The sequence below is a fragment of the Lycorma delicatula genome, chromosome 13 (assembly GCF_047948215.1).
Source record: "Lycorma delicatula isolate Av1 chromosome 13, ASM4794821v1, whole genome shotgun sequence".
NCBI classification, from domain to species: Eukaryota; Metazoa; Arthropoda; class Insecta; order Hemiptera; family Fulgoridae; genus Lycorma; species Lycorma delicatula.
The window spans coordinates 40,212,651-40,236,924 of NC_134467.1; the positions used below are offsets into that span (position 1 = coordinate 40,212,651).

At 34.1% G+C, this 24,274-nt stretch overlaps 1 protein-coding gene across 1 annotated transcript in view; it reads left to right on the top strand.

Annotated features, from left to right (window-relative positions):
* Window positions 1–24,274, top strand: part of LOC142334062 (uncharacterized) — a 101,558-nt gene that overhangs the window by 54,389 nt on the left and 22,895 nt on the right. The window contains exon 3 of the mRNA XM_075381730.1: window positions 20,113–20,238. Coding sequence (XP_075237845.1) covers window positions 20,113–20,238 — 126 coding nt within the window. The remainder of the gene's footprint in view (window positions 1–20,112; window positions 20,239–24,274) is intronic.

Consider the following 24,274-nt stretch of genomic DNA (forward strand, 5'->3'; position numbering starts at 1 on the left):
TAAATTTCCCTTTCTTAAATTACATTTATAATTGGGTAACAGGACTAAATATCACTCTATATAATGAATGTAAACGTTCGTTTCAAAATCTTAAATTTCCGAAAGTTCTTCACCGATTGCTATGAAATTTTGACACAACTTTGCATTCGAATACGCGCGTGTTTTTATTCACCTAATATATACGAGGTGCGACAATAAAGTAATGAGACTGATGTGAAAAAAAATGTTGCTTACCGTTTTAGTCGTGTTTAGTGTTGTCTCCTTCAAAGTAGTTCCCCTCTGATTGCACACACTTATACCAGCGCTTCTGCCATTGACGGTAACATTTCTGGAACTCATCTTCTGTAATATCCTCCAAGACCCTCGTCAAAGCTTTTTGGACATTTTTGTTGTTTGAAAATGGTGTCCCTTGACCGCCATTTTGACTCTTCGAAATAGAAAAAAGTCGCACGGAGCGATATCTAGTGAATAAGGTGGCTGTGGTAGTACTGAAATTTGTTTTGAGGTTAAAAATTGCTGTACTGATAGAGCAGAATGGGATGGCGCATTATCGTGATTCAGAATCCAATTATCAGCAATGTTGGCACGGACACGAAGAACTCGTTTACCAAGTCTTTCTAAAATTTCTTGTGTGAAGGCACCCACTCTTTATGAACAATTCCCTTGGAATCGATGAAACACACAAGCATGCATTTGACTTTTGACTTTGACATGCGACCTTTTTTTGGTCTGGGTGATCCCTTTGAGCACCATTGCGAACTTTGGCGTTTTGTCTCTGGATCGTATTGAAAAAACCAACCTTTATCACCAGTGATAACACGGCTCAACAAATCTGGATCGATTTCCGTTTGCTCTAACAGATCGGCTGCCACGTTTTTCCGTGTTTCTCGCTGTTGTTGTGTGAGATTTTTGGGGACCATTTTTGCACAAATCTTTCTCGTACCAAGATCTTCAATTAATATTAGACGAACCGTTTCTCGATCGATGTTGAGTTCTTTTGCAATCGTTTTCACGGATAATCTTCGATCCGATCATACGATTTCACGCACCCTGGTTAAGTTGACATCTGTCCGTGAGGTTGATGGTCGTCCACTGTGGTCTTCATCTTCAACATTAGTTCTACCTTCACTAAAAATTTTATGCCACCGAAAAACCTTGACATAACCTCCTCTTCAAAAGTCTTCTGAAGCTTACCGTAAGTTTTCGTCGCGTTTTTACCCGATTTAACGGAAAAAGAAATGGCATACCGTTGCGCAATATTTTGCGGTTTCATTTCTGTGACGAGAGACACAAACTCGTGTTCACTTATTACAGCACAACTCATGACTGAGCAGTTGCATCAATGTGCCGCTTGGACTAGAAGTAGCTTATAGACTAATGTAAAAGATGGTGTGCCTACGCAAGCTACAGGGTTGCCACATCTTGCAAAGGAAAATCAGTCTCATTACTTTATTGTCGCACTTCGTATATACCTAAGATGTCACACCTGCAACAGGTAAATCATGCTTTTTTTATGTACCTGGCTTAATATTTTAGTACAACATAAATTTTGATAAAACTAATATTTATAAAGATATAACGGATTGAAAAATAAACATGGGCGCCATTTTGTAAGTTGCAAATGTATTTAAGTCCTGATTATTTTGATAATTTTAAAACTTTGTTACCGAGATGCTTACCAAATATTAATATGATTTCTTTATCTGAAATTGAGATATAAATTAGTATATAAAAATAAACAAAATTGCAGACAGGGTGCGAAGAAAGGAGAAATCTCCATTTTTCCTAAGAATATTATTTGTTTAGTTTTACAAATAAAATCCGATAAAGTTTAGCCAGCCCAGAATTTTAGAAACACTCTGTATATATATATATAATTCTGTATATATATATATATATATATATATATATATATATATATACAGAATTTCCCAGGAGATCAACCAAACTCTGGACCTCACTTCTCAGAAGTATTTACCCAAAACTTTTACCAACAAATTGCCTCATAGGATTCTCTCTGCCAAATTTCATTAATATCGTTACATCTAGTCAAAAGTTATTAAACTACAAACACGCTAACACATATACATATTTATACACCAACTTTCTCTCCTCTTTTTTTTATCGGGTATCAAAGAAATACATTGAGGTTAAATATTTTTTTCTGTTTTAATTGATGGAAATTTTAATGAAACTGTAACATACTTTCTTAATTTTTTTTTTTAAGATAATTATATCATTTTATTAAAATTCTCTAATTTTTGTATTAAAATTAATTTTTACTTAATTCTTTTGTTAAAAGTAAAGAAAAAATTTTTTTTTCGCGGATGGATTGTGATATATTAGAAATATCATATTTTTATATGGTTTGCAATTGAATAGTAATATCTGGACAAGTAATCCATCTAATCTTTAAATTCACTCATTTAACTAAATAAACAAACCAACTACACAATCAAATGTTCAGTAAATTTAATATGTAAACGCAATTAACAGGTAAAATAACATGTAGAATAACTGATTTTGTTGCTAATGTCAAGCTTCTATTATCAATTGCAACAATAAGAACGATTCAAAACCTCCCCCGAATTTATTTCTTATTGTATTTATACTCTTTCCAGAATTTATTCCTCGTTTAGTTTTCGTTACTAAAAGTTATCAAACTGTATGTTATGTGTAGCAAGTGTAATGAATCGATTATTAAAAGCGAGAAAGGTAAATTAAACTTTGTAGTTTGTGCTTACAAATTCAAATTTCACAAACATCTGCTGGATAGAATTCAACAATGTCATGCCCCAACAAAGTGTTGTTTAAAAATTTATTCAGAGAATAAAATTATAGAAAATTTTCAAGAATACACTGATGTTCGTTTGAAATAAAATATAATTAACAGAAAAAAATTATCAAATTCTATTAAAAAAAACAAAAATCTGAAGATGTTTCATCTAGATTGTCAAAACTACAGAGAAAATTGAAAAATAATGAATATATACCTAGATTATCTGAAAAATTTTGAGTCTTAACATATTCAAATAGTTTTTTTTTGCAACAAAACTCTCCTTTAAAGTCGATACATTTTTTCCAGCGATGATCTAACCTCTATAACCCTTCCAAATAATAACTGACGTCTTTCTCCGGAAAATAAACGTTTAAGTATGCGATAACCTTTTCGTCCGATGAAAATCTCTTTCTTTCAAGCAAAACTTTAAGGTTAGGAAACAAGAAAAAGTCGTTTGTGAACCAGATCTGATGAATACGGTGAGTGATCAACCAATTCAAAATACAGTTCGTGAATTTTATCCATGGTGACGGTTGAAGTGTGAGCAGGCGGATTGTTCCGATGGAAACGCACATTCTTTTACTTTAAATGTGGTCGTTTTTTTTTAATTTCTGCTTTTAGCTTATCAAATAATGATGCGTAATGCTATCCCGTTATTGTTTTACCTTTCTGAAGATAATCGATAAATAAAATTCTGTTACTATCCCAAAAAAAACAGTTCACCTTCCCGAGCGATGGAACCGTCTTTACCTTTTTCAAAGCAGGTTCACCCTTTTTTGTGGCATTCCACTGTTTTGATTGTTGTTTCGTCTCAGGAGTGTAGTGGTGGATCCATATTCATCTACAATTATGAATCGGTGCAAAAAACCTGACTCGTTTTGCTTAAACTGCTCTAGTAGGGCCTTGGAAATATCCATTCGAATGCATTTTTGGTTCAAAGTGAGCAAACATGGCACGCACCGCGTGATTAATTTACGCATATCCAATTTTTCGGTTAATATATGACAAACACGTTCTTTCGATATGAACCTTTGTTATCTCTTTAACCTTAATTCGTCGGTCGTCCAGTATCATTTGGTGAAATTTTTCGATGATATCGATGGTAGTTGCAGTTTTTGGCCGTCCCTGACATTCATTATCAACCAAGCTGGTACAACCATGTTTAAATTCACCTGCCAATCTTTTCACGGTGGTAAATGATGCGACAGTGTCCCCGCAAACAGCGTCAAAGTCGGTTTTAATTTTAATAGTCGTATTGCCTTTGAATGTGAATAAAGTGCAGACTTGTACAGTCTCAGGTTGAGCACTCTTGTGAAGTGTGATTAATTGAAACCTACCTAGCAAAGAATACCGGTATCCACGATCTAGTATTCAAATCTGTATAAAAGCAACTGCCTTAACTAGGATTTGAACCTTAGATCTTGCGACTTCGAAATCAGTTGATTTGTGATAACGAGTTAACTACTAGATCACTAGAGTAGGTGGGTATCTATCAATATCCTGGTCGAACCGCGAACATGCGACAATATGTTTATGAATCGTATAATATCTTTTGTTTATAACAAATGCATTTCGTATTTTGAAATAAACAGAATGTTTATTCTGATCACAAAATATTAGTACTGTATGGGTCATGTCTACACAAGTTACATTATAAATATAAAAATAAATTATAAGATAAAAACATATGTGACTTAAGTCCATATTAGTTATTTAAATAAATATTTAAAAATTAAAAAACGACTGCCAAAAAAAAATTACTCTTTAATTTAGACAAGCAGGCAGGCAGGCTTTCAGATAATACTTCAGAGGATGAAATGTATGAGTGTAAATGAAGTGTAGTCTTGTATAGTTTCAGTTCGACAATTCCTGAGATGTATGTTTAATTGAATCCCAACCACCAAAGTACACCGGTATCCACGATCTAGTATTCAAATCCGTGTAAAAATAACTGACTTTACTAGGACTTGAACGCTGGAACTCTCGACTCCAAAAATCAAATTTTAACTGATTTTCGACGACGAGTCAACCAATAGACCGGCCGGTAAGCAACATAATTTGAGTCCATATTTACGCACACATAAACTTGATCCAAAAAGTTTGATTTTTTCTTTCGTTCCGACCACAACGGATCACGTTTGCATAATTTTGACTTCTTTTTCTTTTCCCAAGAGGTTTTGATTCTTTTGAACTGTTGTTGTCACCTTTCTGCCATCCATTTAAACAGGGTTATACCCTTCTTTTTCCTTCTCTCTGGAAACCTTTTAGATTCTCGAATCAGTTTTCTAAATTTATCTCTGTATTTACACAGATCCATAGAAATGTTTAATGTTTTAGAATCTGTTTGTATTTCTTTAAACCGCTGGGTCTTTTTGGTTCTGTTTTTGTAGAAATATTTTTTTTTTCAATCCTTGTTCGTTCTTGCTGTATAAATTTCCAAAAAATTGTAATCTTCTTTTCCAGATTAAGTCCACTGTTTTTTACTGTAAATTTATATTTTGATCCGTAACTTTTACTTAAAATTTTTTTCTTACTTTTTCTTATTCTGAATGTAAAACTGCACACATTTTGTCCTATACAGTGCTTCTAATAGTACTACAGTTTTATAATATCTCAATTTTGAGTTATTTAACAGGAATTTTTTTATTGTAAATGATTTTCATGCGATGATAAATTTACGCTGTACAATATTTTTTTAGGCCGTTTCTATTTTTCGTGATTTATTCTTAGTCCCATTTTTACTTCCTTGTACAAAGTAAAGGAAGTATTGTGATCGGGAAAAACTTCGTTTTTCAGATTTTAACGGAAATATCCATTTAGACCATCCCTGAATTCATTTTGACTAGATTCGGCGTGAGGTTTGTACGAATGTATCTCGCATAACTCAAAAACTATTAGCCATAGGTTGTTAACATTTTGGATTTAAGACTATTGTAACATCTATTTGTGCACAATACTTGTTCGGGCAGCCATGTAGAAATTGTGAAGAGTTCAGGAGGCTCTCTTCGCAAGTATTTGGAATACGGTTTCAAGCCGGGTCAGTACCGGAGCGGAACGGTAATCACAATGCACCGGATATAAATTTCGTTCAGTTGCCCATCTACCGCCTGCAAAAGAGGCTTCAGAGCCTCGCGATGGATGCATGACAGCTAGAATAGCACACCACGACTAACGGAAGATCCTTGTTTAAATTTATACTGGACCTGAGGGGATGGTATGTCTCAAGCTCGTTTTTAAAGGCAACGGGTGCCGAAGTGCTCACCAACCATGTCAATTTAAACCAATATCTGTTTCGATTCCACCTGGCAGCTGATAAGCTATGCATCTGTGGGGAGATCTATTCAAATGAACACCTATTGTTTGACTGCCCAGCTCTTGGGGGAGCCAGAGACCGGACACCCTGGAACTTAGAGGTCAAGGGGAAAATTGGTCATTCACAAGCGGCGAGAGCCGCACTGTCGGACCGTGTGGGAGTTCCTTGATGCGGTTGCTTTGTTCAATCGACATCAGTAGTTTACCCGAGGGGAAAAGACTCCTACCGCACTGCTGTGGGAAACTCACCTAGAGAAATATATGGCTTATCACCAGCCAATTAAGGCTCCAAGCGCTTTAATATGGTTGACAGTACCTGTCAACCATAGGTACTGTCAACCTAGGTCGCTGAATGCCTAGGTGGCATTCATCGACCTAGGCGTGGCAGCAAATTGCTGTCCAGACGAAATGAATTTTAATTTATAGATATCATATATATGTTTTTAGTAGTTGACGACGTAAGCCTACCAATTTTAGTAAATATATGACAAATGAACAGTTGGGACACGTAAGCCGGTGGTATATGGCACCGCGCTTAGTCCGCTTACGCTGTTAGGTAAACTGTAGGAGCTATGTTAGGATACCGGTAGTTAAACTGTTTGAGGCTCAGTTGCCGTTTGTGTCACAGACATTTGGACGTATGTTTTAGGGCGACCGAATAGGGTAGTGGCGGGAGAAATGTCAAGCAAACCAACGTAGTTGTGCACCTTCCCGTTTTGATTATAGTCGACTGGACCAAAAGTGTTCAAAAAAGCTCAAAATCCAAAAAGATTTGGATTTTGGACTTTTTTTAACTAATAAACTGTCATTGATAGCATTTCAATGATATATCGTAAGTATTACTTATTTTTATTGGTTTTGGAGTTAAAGCCAAATTAAATTTTAATTAATGAAATATTTGGATCTTACAAGAGGAAGGCACATCGGTTCAAATCAGACTTCATCTCGTTTGTTTTTTTTTTTAGTTTTTTTTTTAAATTTAAATATATTGATTTATTAATAATTGTTAACCTGTGATTGTAAACAAATTTTTATACTAATTTATAATGCAGTAATAAAAATAAATAAATAAAAAAATTATAAAAAATCAGAAGTTATAAATGAAATAAAATTTTATGTACTTTTAAAAATGTGTATGTAATTTAATAAGCGGAAAAGGAAGTTATGTGGTGTTTATATAATTCTTTTCATCATGTATGAAAAATATATTTTATTTTTTATCCATAACTAAAATTTTTGCATTTGCTTATTATTTTCAATCAAAATTGTAAATAAAATTTAATTAACACTATGCATATTTTTTTATAAAAACAGAATGTAGTTTTACATTTCACGTAAAACAAATGTAGTATTTGTGTTAGACATTATACTAGGTTTGATAATTACATTAGATATAATTTTACAAGTTATGTCCATTAATTAACTCAACGTCCAGTAATTAAAATTTTCATTTATCTTTGTTTATTCCTGGAAATAATAACTGTATTTATTTTATACACTTTACTATAAAGTACAATTATAACTTTGTAATATTACAGTTGACATTCAAAATTTCCATGATATCACTAGAAATTAATTAAAAAAAGTTAGTTTTGCTTGTTATTTTTAAATAAATAATCTGTTATATAAAAGAGAATGTCCTGACTGATTCACTGACTCATAATCGACGTACAACCAAAACTATTTTAGGTAGAGACTTGAAATTTTCAGGGTATCTTCGTATCTTTAAGGAGGCGTGCACTAAGAAAGGATTTTGCGAAAATTTCATTTTAAGGGGTTCAAATCGATAAAAAACTAAATTTCCTGTTAACAGCGCTATCTGTTGTACGTAAAAGCAACATACGTTTTACTAAATATTTTAAGATTCCATTGCAATCTTTCCGATATAGACTAAAAAATTACTGGATCGATTTACGCTTGGGGAAGAAGGGAGAAAGGGAAAAATCGAAAAAGGTAAAAGGGAAGAAGGGGAAAATGGAAAATATAAAAAGGGGAAAGTGGGGAAAAGGAAATAAAAAGATAAAAAAGAAAAAAGGAAAGAGGAAGGGGGAAAGGGAAATGGGGGAAGACAAAGGGTATTAAATAAATTTAATTAAAATAATATTAAATTAATTTAAATTCATAAATAATTAAATTAAATTGGAATTACAAAATTAGAATATGTAAAGCAAATAATTGAAAATGTCAGATGCAGAACAATTAGTTGACATTAAAAGCAAAGGTAAAGCATGGATATAAAGTAATTCATTACATCTGTCAAATAAGTAATATTAATACATTGTGTGCGCGCGCAGAGCGACAGAATGAGTGTGTGATTGCTCCAGAAGACTGCCGTTAAATTTTACAGATGTATTTCTCTGTTTAATATAACGAATAAAGTTCATAATAAACATGTGTTCGTAAAAGGTTTTGTTTTTAAATTACGAATAACGAAGAATTTTACCACGATTTCTGCCTAGCGGCAAAATTAATCTATACCGAATTCATCGAAAACCGTGGAAGATGGGAGAAACGAAAAAATCGGAAAAGGGAAATAGGGAAAAATCGAAAAAGGTAAATGGGAAGAGAGTAAAAAGGGAAGGAGAGGAAAATGGAATAAATAATACAGGGGAAAACGGGAAATGGAAATGGAAAGGGAAAAGAGAAAAAAGAATAGAAGATCGAGGAAGGGGAAGGGAAGTGAGGGAAAGAGAAACGGAAGAAAAAAAGGGAAACGGGAGAAAACGGGAAGAGAGAGCGAAGCGAGCCATGACCCTCTGATCGTGACGGGAAGCGCATGTAACCATAAAGAACGGGCGAAGCCTCGATGGGGATGCTAGATTTGGGATTGTAATAATTTTTTAAGGGATAGAGAGACGGGAAAAGGAAAGGGAAACGGGATAAAACGGGAAGGGAGAGCGAAGCGTGCCATGACCCTCTGATCGTGACGGGAAACGCAAGTAACCATAGAGCACGGGCGATGCCGCGATGGGGATGCTAAATTTGGGATTGTACCACATTTTTTAAGGGAAAGAGAAACGTGAGAAGGAAAGGCAAACGGGAAGGGAGAGCGAAGCGTGCCATGACCCTCTGATCGTGACAGGAAACGCAAGTAACCATGCACGGGTGAAGCCTCGATGGGGATGCTAGATTTTGGATTGTAATTATTTTTTTTTAATCTTTCTTGGACTTTTATATTGAACTATTTTAATTCGTTCATAAAATGGATTGGTCTAACAAATATTGTTCAATTTTCTATTCTTCCTTTTTTTGTTTTCCTTTATTTAAGTTTTGGGCAACAATTCATTGTTTATCGTATATTCCTTCAGTATTTTTCATAAAAAATTTTATTTACCGTTTTATCAGGATTTAATGAAAATCTAAATATAATATTGTCGATTAAATATTTATTATTTACCAAAAAATAAGTTTGCTATTAAAAAAGCATTACGAATGAAGGTACATCTATATTGTGGGCGTAGTCGCGACCGGATACGCTAGTTCGTAAATAAAATACAATAATTTTTGTTTAACTATAAAAATTAAAAAAGGATATTAAATTGTAATTTCTTTCTACTGGTTTGATTTTAAGATTCAAAATTCGTATTCTGTACCGCAACATACATGTTAATATTCAATTTTCTTAATCAATCTGTTTTATTTATATATATATATATATTTTTTTTTTTACTGTCGTTTATCCCCTCCTCCGTAAATTTCTTTATATGTAGAACAGAATTCACTGACCATCTTCTTATTGTGTGACTAAACTCCCTTGCATTTTTATTGTTGTGTTTTACTATCCCAGCTGTTATATCTATATAAATGTTCGTTTGTATATTTCGAGTTACGATATAAGGCATATACTTCCGTTATAATTTTCTTAATAAATTAGGAATCATTTAAAAAAAAAAATATTTCCATAATTTTTTTACTTCCTTGTACAAAGTAATCATAGTATTTTGATCGTGAAAATTACAGATTATCAAATTTCAACGGAAATATCTATTTTGACCATCCCTGAATCCATTTTGAATAGTTTCGGCGTGATATCTATCGACGTATGTATCTCGCATAACTCAAAAACAATTAGCCGTAAAATGTTGAAATTTTGTATTTAGGACTGTTGTAACATCTAGTTGTGCAGTAATTTATATTTTTAGTCATATATATTTTTTCTTCAAATTTATGTGCTCCTGCTTTCTTTGGTATTATGACTATAACGCAATTTTTGAAGTCTGATGGAACTTCCCCTTTTTCGTAAATATTACACACCAGTTTGTATATCAATCGTTTCCTCAGCTGCACTTCGCAGTAATTATGCAGGTATTTCGTCTATTCCAGTAGCCTTTCTGCTGTTAAAACCTTTTATTGCTCTCAAAGTAGTTGTGCAAGTGATCTAAAAAAAAATTTGGGTGGAGAACCGATGAATGTTTAAGAATATCGATTTTTTTTAAATGTTTTGAATTGTTTTTGCTTATATAAACTGTTAATAATTATATTACAATAAAACTCATTATAATTCTCTCCTCACCCCCACCCCACAAAAAAAAGAAATCTTACGTAACATTTTATTAGTACATTCTTTCATTTAACATAATTAACGTAGAAAGATCAAAAACTTTTCTTGGGTGGTAATTTTTGGTGTGGGGATACAAGAAAAGGAAAAATATGTGGATTTAAACAATTTTTTTTTATATATCGCACATTATTCTTCTGTGTAAGCATAAATAATCTATGCCAGTAAAGTATAACAATTTTGTTGTTAGATTTTATAAATAACTATTGTAAATAAAATATAATGTATTTCAATTAATTATCAAAGAAAGTGTGTTTAATGTATTATTATTATTTTTGTTTAATTATTCAGATTATATTAACTGTTTTAGAAATATAATTCGACTATCACTAAATATCTATATAATTATAACATCATAGAGTATATATTTTACATTATCTAAACTTATTAAATATTTCACTCAAAGGATTATAATATAACTTAACGAACGGTTTTATAATTGAAAGGTTAAACCATTGTTAATTAGTCTTTGTTTCATGATTAAATTTCAAATAGTATATTTTAAATGCATGCTATAATAAATGGTTCTTAGTAATTGAATAATGATTAAAATTACGTTGATTTAGCAGTACATGAAATTATTGTGAAACCCTAGACGTAAAAGGTACATTATACATTACATTGTATAATGTACCCATTGAAGTATACCCATTGATGTACACATTGATGTATAAGGTACAAAATTACATTATACATCAACAGTTCATTTATTACCTAAATTTACATTGATAAAACTATTTTCCCTTTATTTTTATCGATGTAATATTATATTAATTTAAAAAATCCTTTATGTTTATCGGTACAGAATAATACTTTTACCAGGTTTATTTTTTTCTCAAGGTCCGATCGGTCGCGAAATAAAACCTCGCATAAAAATCGGATGAATATCCGATATTCATATGTGTTGCGCAGCGTCTCTAGTATGTCCTTCAATCACGCCGCGTCACTTCGTTTAGTTCTGTACACGCAGCTAGCACGTAAACATGTCTACAAGAATAGCATCTCCCGCCAAATGTGAAGTGCGTGCGGTAATTCGATTTCTTCAGGCTGAGGAATGTAATGTGTACGGTGAAACTTTAATGAGTGACAGCAAAGTGCGACAATGGTGCAGGAACTTTAAAGCAGGACGTACAGATGTTCATGATGCAGGCGGTCAGGGAAGAAAGCGAGTGTCAACCGATGATCTTGTTCAGCGAGTAGATGAGGCGATTCGAGAAAATCGTCGGTTCACAATTTCTGTATCGAGTGATTCGTTTCCTGAAATTTCAAGGTCAGCTTTCTACACCGTTGTGAGTGAGAGATTTCAGTACCGCAAACTGTGTGCGAGATAGGTTCCCAAGATGCTGTCCGACCATCACAAAACAATGAGAATGGACGTCTCCCTAACGTTTCTACAGCGCTACCACAATGAAGGAGAAGATTTTTTGAACAAAATTGTCACAGGGGACGAGACACGGGTCCATTTCGAAACTGAAGAAACAAAAGAACAATCCAAACAGTGGATGCATTCTCATTCTTCCAGTAAACCAAAGAAGTTCAAGCGAACCTTCAACAGAAAGTGTATGGCTACTGTGTTCTGGGACCGGAATGGAGTTCTCTTGGTGAAAATCATGGAATTCCACCACAACCATCACTGCAGCCCCATACTGCGTGACTCTTCAACGTCTACAAAGGGCAATTCATAACAAGTGGAGAGGAATGCAGGCATTGTATTTCTCCATGACAACGCTTGGCCGCACGCTGCAGCTGTAACAAAGAAGCTCCTGCAGCGTTTTCGTCGGGAAGTGTTTGATCACCCACCATACAGCCCGGACTTGGCTACATCCGATTTTCACCTCTTTGCTCATATGAAACGCCGGGAAAGAGGACAACATTTTGGCACAGTCATCGAGAAAAACAGGGCTGAAAACACAGGCGACTCCGTTGTATGACGAGGGTATTGGAAAGTTGGTACCACGCTATGACAAATGTCTAAATCGGAGTGGCGACTATGTAGAGAAATAGCATAACTATGTAAGTACTTGAAACAAATAAAAAGTTTTTTATTTTAACTGTGGTTTTAATTTCGTGACCGATCGGACCTTGAAAAAAAAATAACCCTCGTACATTATACAGAGTGTACCACGAAGTTCTTCTGGGACTTTCATTACCCATTTTACTTGTAAAAGATTTATAAAAACATATGTCTTAAAATGCTTCGTTTATGAGTTACGATTTCAACTACCCCGATGAAATGAAGTCGTATTAAAATTTCTAGGATGTTAATTAAGGAACAGAATTAATGATTTTTTTTATGGTTTTTGACCTGAATGATCGATTAAAGTAGTTTTTAGAACCATATCTGTAGTAATTTGTAAGAAATATGGAGTAAAATCCAATAAATTGAGATTAAAAACCCTATTGTTTTATGTTTGCCATGAAATAACTTTTTTAAATCCATAATAATAATGAAGTGTAGAATTTAATTCTGAACATTATGGTTAAGATAAATTTAAATGAAACAAAGAAAAATTATAATTTTATTTAGAAACAGTCAATAAATAAAACGTACTTATAGAACTGTCGATTTGTATTCTACCAGTTGCAAAAATTTCAAGCGAAGTAGAACTGTTTGTAGATGTTGAACTTGATAAAAGGTGATTTGTTTATGTGTTTTCTAAACTATCGAACGCGAAACTCTGATCATTTAGAAAGACGTCGTGTATTAATTTCTGGACTGTCCTGAGATATATCGATAATAAATACATTAATAACAGCGACGTACTGGACAGATTGTTTGAATCCGGGAGGAATACTAGGGAACGAATTTGTATCCTGAAGATTGCGAAAGTAAACCTAATTTTTTTGAGATCTGGAATCCTGCGATTCGGGAAACAATTTCATATTTTACTGCAAAAGTTGTTGCATTATCATTACATACATCCAGAATGAATACTAAATCAAGTATGGTGGCATTACTTCAATGGCAGTCAGATTACGTTTAAATGTAAAATTCATAGAAAAAAATCGGGTGGGTCTGTGTTGGGATTTTTTTGTCTTCAGTCATTTGACTGGTTTGATGCAGCTCTCCAAGAATCCCTATCTATGCTAGTCGTTTCATTTCAGTACACCTCCTACATCCTACATCCCTAACAATTTGTTTTACATATTCCAAACGTGGCCTGCCTACACAATTTTTTCCTTCTACCTGTCCCTCCAATATTAAAGCCACTATTCCAGGATGGCTTAATATGTAGCCTATAAGTCTGTCTCTTCTTTTAGCTATATTTTTCCAAATGCATCTTTCTTCATCTATTTGCCGCAACACCTCTTCACTTGTCACTTTATCCACCCGTCTGATTTTTAACATTTTTCTATAGCACCGCATTTCAAAAGCTTCTAATCTTTTCTTCTCAGATACTCCGATCGTCCAAATTTCACTTCCATGTAAATCGACACTCCAAACATATACTTTCAAAAATCTTTTCCTGACGTTTAAATTAATTTTTAATGTAAACAAATTATATTTCTGACTGAACGCTCGTTTCGCCTGTGCTATTCGGCATTTTATATCGCTTCTGCTTCGTCCATCTTTAGTTATTCGAATTCCCAAATAAAAAAATTCTTCTACCTCCATAATCTTTTCTCCTATTTTCACATTCAGTGGTCCATCTTTGTTACTTCTACTACATTTCATTACTTTCGTTTTGTTCTTGTTTATTTTCAGGCGATAGTTCTTGGGTAGGACTTCATCCATGCCATTCATTGTTTGTTCTAAATCCTTTTTACTCTCTTTGGAAAATTTTAGTTCTTTCATTTCGAAAATTCTACAGGTAAATTGGTCGGTCTGTATGTCAACGAATCAGTTTAAGTGTATCGGATTGAGATAAAAACGAGATATTGATTGCGTACTAAATTTAATTTTAACATAAAACAGACAATAAATGGTGCATGATATTTATTTCGAGTAATATTCGACGACAATTTTGTTCAACATCGGTCTGTGATGTGATAAGTAAGAGACATAAGCAGTGATAGAAGTACTCGCGCCATCGGCGTGGTTTACTGAGCGCGCCGTGCCAGCTTTGCGATGTTCCCGAAACAGTCTTCTTCGCTCTGCACCGGATATCGGGATATTAGTACGTGATCCAGAACCTTCCCTTTCCAAAGATACGCGTAATTTATATTTCCGGCTGGCTTTTGCGCGGGCTGAGGCTGACATATTGAATTTTTATACTTTTTTACACATTTACTTTAATTTTTTACACATAAATATTGTCAAAAATACACTTATTATTACTTAAATCGATTTATCGGACAAAGTGTAGACAAAAATACACAAATCACCGCGCTATTATGTCTAAGTCATCAGTTACACAGAATGGAAAAGAGCGAGAGCAACAGTTTTGGCCGATTTGCGTTGTATCCTCTCCCCGCCAACCCGCTTCCCAGTGACGCAAACTCAAAGTCGTATTGGCGAGTTGATTATGTAAGTTATAAAGTGACTCCGTATTTACGTCTATAAGGTTAATAAATAGGGATTTTTTAAGGCAGAACGATATAGATCTCTTCGTTAAGCTAGAAATATCTTTTCTGGTACCCGTTTCGGTGTAACTTTAAAGACCTTTCACGTCAAAACTTCAGAGAGCAAAGTTCATATAACTAAAATACTTAACGTACCTTACAGTATAATCTAAATATTAATATATTATTGCACTTTATTGATCAGCTGTTTTTTTTGGGGGGAGTTTTCTTTAATGATATGTGCAGGCATCGACTGCTATGATCATTTAGACCGATTGGAAATTTGTAGCGTATGAAAAACGCAATCCCTGACCGGGTTTTAAAGTCAGGACCTCCGAGTTAAAGACCAAAATCCTACCACTTGGACCAACTGAGAAAGGCAATCAAAAAACAAAATTAGACCGAAAAAACTGTAATAAATTTCATAAAGAAGTATAATGTATTGTAATGGTAAATTTACTTATATATTCATATTTAACATAATTCATTACTATCACAAAATATAAGTAGAAACAGACAAGATAAATGAATTAATAATTTATGAAATTTAGATAAAAGTTTTTACTGTTTTAAACTAAGTAATTGTAATTAATGATTGTTTTGCATACGACAAAAGATAAATATGTATCCATCAATTAACTTTGGTTTCGTATCACTGTGACGTTTTATGTCTGAAGAGGTATTTAATTAATGAACAAAATGAAATATTCTCTAGCTAACAGTGATGAATTAGAGAAAGCTGTACCGTTTTGTATTTGACAAATTGTAATATATTTAGCTATTCAGCATAGAGTATATAGATTAGTATAGAGAGTATATAGAGTATATAGATAGAGTATAAAGATTAATAATGTTGAAAAACTGTATATATCGAAATAGTTCGTATGATTTCATACTATACCTAAATATTAATTTATTCTCGAACATTTGTGAGATTTTAGTACTTAGTACTTACTATTTACTATGATTGTTGCTCAAATAATATATAATGTTATTATACAAAAAGGGGAAGACTATCCCCCTTTGGGGGAATGGGGATTTACTCATAAGTTAAAAATAATATATAATTGGTTATCAATCCTTTGTACAAGTAAAAATGTATTTCGTCCGATCTTAGCGTTAGCTAATAGTACAGGCAATTTGTCATAAAAATAGACTGTATTTGAAAATCCTTACCTATAGATTGATCTATAGGGGTTAGGGGTGATGAGTTTTTTTCATGCGTTAGGGGTGATGAGGGAAGCTTAACTCCAGATTTTTAACATTCCCTCCCATAGATTTTTGAAAAACTCGAAATACTCAAAAAGTTTTTGAAATGCGTTTTTCTCTGAATCTATGCATTTTAAAGAAAAGTTTTCAAACAAAATAGGACATTCTACTCTACAATTAATGTCTTTAAAGTTATGCCGTATAATTTGAAATCGAAATACTAGGTGGCGCTGAAGTAGTAAAAAACGTTGTAAACGACTAGACCGTGCCCAATTCACAACCATTTTCACACTTTCACAAGTTACAGCTCCAAAACGTTAAGTCGTACAAGAAAATTGTTTAAATAAAAGTTGTCTGGTTTTTTGAGATTAACAACTTTTCCAAATGGAATACAGACGAAAACCAATTTTTTCCGGTGAAAAAAGCAAAAAACCCGTTTTTTACAATTTCAGCGCCTTCTAGTATTTCAATTTCAAATTATACGGCATAACTTCAAAAACATTAATTGTAGAAAAGAATGTCCTCTATATTTTTTGTTTGAAAAACGTTTCTTTAAAATGCATAGATTGAGAGAAAAACGCATTTCAAAAACTTTTTGACTTTTTGAAAAATCTTTGGGAGGGGGGATGTTAAAAATCTGGAATTAAGCTTCCCTCATCACCCCTAACATATGGAAAAAACATCAATCTGTAGGTAAGGATTTTCAAATAAATATACAAATATAACAAACATCGAATAGAAGGTGAATGTATTTCGTTTCTCATTTTTTTTTTTTTAGTTCTTTAATTACTTTTATTTTATATTTTAACATAAAACGTCTTTAAAATCACACGTAAACATATGGGTACCAGAACAGAAATTTGTGGCGTAAGGAAAAGGTCTACATCATCCTGCCTTAATAACTCCCTAACTATTAGTCTCAGAGATGTAAATGCGGTGTCATTTGATAACATACATGGTCAGCTCGCCGAGACGATTTTGAGTTTGCGTCACTGGTAATCAGGTTAGCGGAGAGGGGAACACAGCGAAGATCGGACAAAGTTGGCGCTCTCACTCATTTCCATTCAGTGTAGGTCACGCCTTAGAAGTGATAGCACAATAATTGGTGTATACATGTTTAGAATTTATCAAGATTTAAGTAATAATAAGTGTAATTTGGACGATATTTACGTGTAATAAATAAAAAAAAAAAAACGTGTAAAAAAGTATAAAAATTCTATATTTCAGCCGCAGAATGTTTTATTTTATTTATTTATTTTTTTTTTAATAAAGAGTTGGGGAATCCCATTTACGGACGCCTAATTAGTGTCAGGCTCGCTAACAGGTGCCGAAAGATATTATTAATATGCGTATGTAAACCTGCGCACTACCGACTAAACCGCCATCTCTGGCTTCCACCCTTCCTGGAACCGCTAACGAAGCATTCCTTCTGGAAAGGGGGTTACATGCCCACTCACACCCTCATACCTCATAGTGCAATCGCAACAAGCCCACGCAAAACCTGGCCGGAAATATAAATTACATATATCGTTGGAAAGGGAAGATTTTGGATCACGTACGGATATCCGATGCAGAGCGAACAAGACGTTTGTTTCCTTTTTTTATTAATGTTAATAATATTAGTTAAATAAAAGCTTTTTTAAAAAATAATTTTTTATATGTAATCAAATATATTTTTTGTATTTTTTTTCTAATTCATTTGTGTTTAATGGTTTCATAATACGTTTTAAAATCACTACCCAAGGTCAGACTCTCAATTTCTCTGAAACAAATATATATATATATATGTAGAATATGTGCCAAATCGGAACATAAATACAATTTTCCGAAATATCTCGACCCCAGCCCCACGTAGCGAATCATTTCTTTTGAAAAAATGTTTCTTTTCATGTAACTAATTTATATATATACAAGGTCATTCACGGGAACCGGATGTTTTTGAAGTGGGTTGTACTCGTGCGTTCGTGGTGAGAGGGGCACGTGGCTGGTGTCTGACGTTTCCTTTGTTCATAGCATTTACATTTTAGTCGTTGAGATGGAGCCGTGGACGCTAGACCAACGCCTGTACGCGTATGACAGTTTTGTGCGAAATGATGAATCCGTAACTGCTATTCACCGAAATTTCCGCCGTCAGTTTAATATCCATCGTAATGCAAGTGTCCCTTCTCGTAACACAATATTGCGAAGGGTAAACAACCTTCGAACAAGCGGTTCAATATTGAAGAAAAAACTACCGGGTCCCCGACGAACTGCTAGTACTCCGGAGGACATCGAACGTGTAAGGGAAGCCATTGTCAGAAACCCACGCCGCTCTATTCGGAGGCATTCAGCAGCGCTTCAAATGAGCACAAGTACGGTAAGACGAATTCTGCATACAGACCTGCATTTCCATCCTTACAAGATAGCCGTCGTGCAGCAGTTAAACGAGCAAGATTTCACGCAGCGATTACAATTTTGTCGACAAATGCTTACCGTTTTTGAAGAAAATGAAAATTTGTTATTGTTAATGAGTGATGAAGCCCATTTTTATCCGAATAGCTTCGTCGACAAACAGAATTGCCGGTATCGGGCAGAAAGAAACCCACATCGGCTTCGCGAGAGACCACTTCATAGCCCAAAGGTGACTGTCTGGTATGCGATAGGAAAGATCGGTGTTATTGGACCGTATTTTTTTGAAGAAAGTGACGCTGCCGTAACTGTAACAGTTGATCGTTACATTGCGATGTTGAATACGTTTTTCATCCGTGAGTTACGAAACCGGGGAATCGATTTTCAAAATGTGTTTTCCAGCAGGATGGAGCTACAGCACACACAGCGAGGGCAACGATGGCTGTTCTCCGTAACTTGTTTCCGGGACGGATCGTTTCCAGATTTGGCGACATTCCTTGGCCCCCTCGGTCACCCGACTTCAGTAGTTGTTGTTTTTTTCTGTGGGAGTTTCTGAAATCGCGTGTGTACGGCAATAAACCGCGTACATTGGAGGACCTAAAGATCGCAATTCGTCGTCATGTCACCCAGATTGATGTAGATAAGCTGCAAAGAATTGAGGCCAGTTACCGTGAAAGGCTACAACAATGTATTGCCCAAAATGGACATCACTTGCCTGACATAAGTTTTCGTTAATGAGTAAGTAACAAATGCTTTGATTTAACATGTGTTTCAGTACCAATAAAACTTTTTTAAATTAAATATGCAATTTTTTATGTTTATTTTAAAAACATCCGGTTCCCGTGAATGACCCTGTATATATGTAATTATATCTTGTTTGTTACAAAGAGGAATTATAAAAAAAACGATGGCAGCCTTGACTGGCTTCAAGGTTTGTCCTCTCCTCATTCAGTCCGGGCTGAATGGGTTGAGTGGGAGAAGACAACCAGGGCAAAGAGACATTTGAGGATCGTTGGGGGTCATCACTGCTGCTAATATATCCAGTACTCTTTAATTCATTCAAGAATTCCCACATGTGTACAGCATGCTCTGTTTGTATTGACCCTGTATATATATAGCCAAATATATTTAGCCAAATCGGAACATAAATATAATCTTTTGAAATATCTCAACCCTCCTCCTCACTTTAGCGAGTCCAAACTAATTCAGAAATCTTTGCGGGCGTGCGCACAACAATTCACCAAATTTTCATCGCAATCGAATTAATGGTACACGCATACGGAACAAACAAATATTAATTTTTATTTATACTCTGTAGAAGATTATAATAACAATATTTAATTTCTAGTTATCTTTGTTTCAGATTCTGTTACTGATTTCGGTTTCATATACGCATCATTAGTGAAGAATCTAACTGTCAATGTACGAGTTTTTAGAATGGGTTCGAGAAAGAAATTACAGCTTTACATATCATGGATAAAACCTACAGGTTAGTTGTATATATTTTCTTTTTATATATTTTATATGTAAAAGAATTTAAAAAAATAAATTTAGGTGTCGTACTAAGGACATATTAGTTTTGATTTACTAAAGAAATATCTGTATAAATTTTATTTAAGGATAATTCTAGTAAACAATTAAACATGATTTGACCTTTATGTTTGGTTTCCTATATTCAATTTTACTAGACCAAGAAAATAAAGTTACTTGAGGAGGAAAGAGTATTTTTTTTTTATTTTCTGGCTGTGGATAATAAAAATATTCTAATAGGATCAAATTTTGTATATCGAAGATTTTTGTAAATCCTGCAATTTTAGCACTGAAAAATTCCAGGATGTATGTGTATAATACAGAATGATTCAGGAAGAAATAGAAATAATATTGGAATTACAAAAAACAACTAGAATCAAGTTGTTAAAATAAGGAAAAAAGGTTCATACAGTCGAAAACCCCTTTGTTATGGAGTTTCAGCTAGCGAAAAATTTCTCCCAGGTTTCAGTTTCTTCGGTGAAATGAGATGGTTATATATTTTTTCTGTTTCTGATTTACCCCCTGATTAACACCCCCTAAGGCAACCAGTCCGGAAATTAAGCACCTCAGGGTGTCGTGGCAGCAGTCTGACCTCCCTGTTAAGGTATCTCACTGGAATCTTCCTAGTATGATCAGGATACGCCGATTTCCTCTTCTGGATAACCAGTCCATCCCTCAGCTGGAGGGCTGCCCTTCCTGTCCCTAACCTACGTAACACCAGGTGTGCGTTTCGCACATCTGGTGTTTACCCCACGCGACCCGTTCTCTCATACGTTGAGATTAATATGTTTGTTTTTTATTTAAAAGCTTCTCCAAAAGTGTATCTACAGAGTGTCCAATATAAAACGCAACCCATCAATCACTCATCCATGAAATTTCAAAAGTCAAGCTTACTGCCCTACTCGTTTCTGAAATGGACTAGTCCAACATCTGAACATCACGGCGACGCAGTGGAACACTACCGATAGAAACAACAATGCAAACATAACGTTCAGTGTATTGCTGGAGACAAGATTGTGTTTTCGCTAGATGAACGTGTTTTCATTGTCGAGTCGTACTTCAGTACGAAATCAGCGGTTGCAGTGTAAGATTTTTTTCGCCATAAGTACCCAGATAAACCGGCTCCTAACAAAACATCAGTATTAAGGTTAGTCGCAAAATTTAGAGAGACCGGTTCTGTTAATAATAAGGAACACAAAAGATCTGCGTCAGTGTTGAATACAGATACATTCGCTGAAATCAAAGACCGATTACTCGCCTCGCCAAATAAATCGATCAGACGTTTGTCTGCTGAAATTAATTTTTCTAAATCGACTGTTCGTCGGGCGACCAAACAATTACAATAACGACCTTATCGCATTCAAACGGTTCATCGACTTCTTGAACCCGACAAAGAAAAACGGCTACAATATTGTCAACGGTTGATTTCTGCGTGAGGGAATTAACGTTATGGATTCGTTATTTTTCACAGATGAAGCACAGTTTCATTTGGATGGCTACTTAAACAGCCAAAAAAGTAGAATTTGGAGCGCTGAAATTTCCCACGTTTATCACAAAAAACAATTACACCCTCAGAAGTTGGGCGTGTGGTGTGCGATATCGCGGAAGAAAATAATCGGTCCTATTTTTTTCGAGTACATGATTAATGCAGAACGATATCAGGATATTTTATTTCAGTTCATCGCACTCTTGGAAGAGGAAGACAGACACTGCCGGCAACAACGTGACGATGCGACATCGCACTACGCAGGTTCAGCTTCTGATTTCGTCGAGGAATTCTTTGGTAATATAGTTATCGGTCGAGGCTTGTGGCTACCAAGTTCTCCAGATTTGATTGCGGCGGATTTTTTTCTACGTTGTTACCTCAAAGAAAAAGCCTACAGCAACAAACCACGAACACTTGAACGATTGAAAGTTAATATTGAACAAGCTGTATTAAATATCCGGCCACAAACTTTGAAAAAAGTTGCAAGAAACGCTGTAAAAAGAATTGAAGCTTGTACTCAAGAAGATGGCGGCCACTACCAACAATTAATTTAAATGTATGGTAATGGATGGTTATAATAAAAATTACATTTACATTTACACATGCCTTTTTATTATTTCAATATCTACCAATATAAGGTTGGTTTGTGTTTTATATGGGACATTCTGTATCTCAGAAACACAAAAAGCAGATTTTTCAAATGATGAATGACGATTCCTATATTTACTTTTTAGCGGAATCATGTGTGTTGTTGAAAGGGGATTTTTAAAAATATTTTTGCCTATTAAAAATCTTCAACGCCTATTAAAATAATAATTAGATCAACTGCAGCAGGTGATATGAGGTTTTCGCCGATTGTATATGGTTTGGACATCTTAGCTATTCTTAATGCTACGAGATGCTTCAAGAAGAAGAAGAAGATGCTTCAAGTGTACTTTTATCAGTATGACTTGATTTACAAATAGAAGCTTTTTGATTTCTCAAAATGTGGAATTTTCTTTTTAAAGATTTCAAAGGTTTACTTGTACGATTCGGATGTTTAATTTTCAAGTATCGAATTAATCTATATTGCTACATCCTTCTAACGGAAAGGACTTGAAAATAAACAACGAACTGCGGTATTTCATCCAATGTGGTAAAACTATAATTTGAGTAACTGTCCTTGAACAAAAATCTTATCTTTTTACTTATCGATTTACTGGATGTAGATGGATCACATCGATTTTTTTTTCTTCACAAATTTACTGATTTTCCATAAGAATCAAATTAAAAAAAAGTTAAACGTTTTGACCACAAACTAAAGAAAAAAAATCGAAGACTGGATTATTATTTTCAATGAAATTATGATTAAAAAAAAATTGAGGCTCCAGACTTTGATTCACATTTGAAACTGAAGTGAGGTTCAGAAATCCATTACGTCTCTTTTATACTGCTGACAGCATGTTGTGTTCAAACATATTACATGCATATTCGAACAAAAGCGGATATGAAAGCAGAACAAATTATAAGGAACACGTACACTACAATTTGGAACGTGTTAATTGTTCATATCTGTATACTGCCTATTCATATCGCTTTATCAATGCAGTTAAATAATTTTAATTATATTTCATAAGGTTGGGGTTAGGGAGTTTACATAATATTCATTATATATTATTTTACTTTTGAGGTTGTGAAGTATTTGTTTTTCTGTTTAACCTCTGGAACCACCGTAAGGTATTACTTTAAAGGATATGTATGAATGTAAATGAAGTGTAACCTTGTATAGTCTCAAATTGACCTTTACTGAAATTTGTGTTTAATTAAAATCGAACCACCAAAGATCACCGGTTATTCAGTACCATTATCTAGTATGAAAATCTGTATAAACTGTTTTTACTAGGATTTGAATCTAATCGGGGTTTGTAGAGCTAAAAATATTTTTTTTAACCTCCTGGACCACCGTTAGGTATTGATTCCGAAATTTCGGAATACCGAAATGAAACGACTGAAACTAGATAGGGAATCTTGGAGAACTGCATCAAACCAGTCAAATGACTGAAAAAAAAAATATATATATATATATGTCGGAGAATAAAGTACAGTGGAGTATCTTCCGACAAAACGATGAGAATATTCTTTAGAATATCTGTATTTTTAGTAGTTTTAAGAAATGTACTATTACTTGTAATATTTTGTAAAATAAGGTTTAAATTGTTTTATTGCGGTAGGCTTAGGCCTAGGTAGGCACATGGTTGTCAACGTAGTCGGGATCCCAGGACGATAGGGGTATCATAAAATTAATAAGGAAAAGGAAATATGCAGTAGGTATATTATTTGAGAATATTGAGAAAAGGCAGTCTTGCTTTGGAACCCAGATCGAACAGACGTCCTGGTGATCGCGAATTCGTTATTTCCCTGAGCCTCGGTCTATCGCAAGTTGTTTTAATATTATTTGAATTCTAAATTGAATTAATCTTATATTGTAATTCGTGTGCTACTGAGTTATTGATAAGTGATAATTATCATT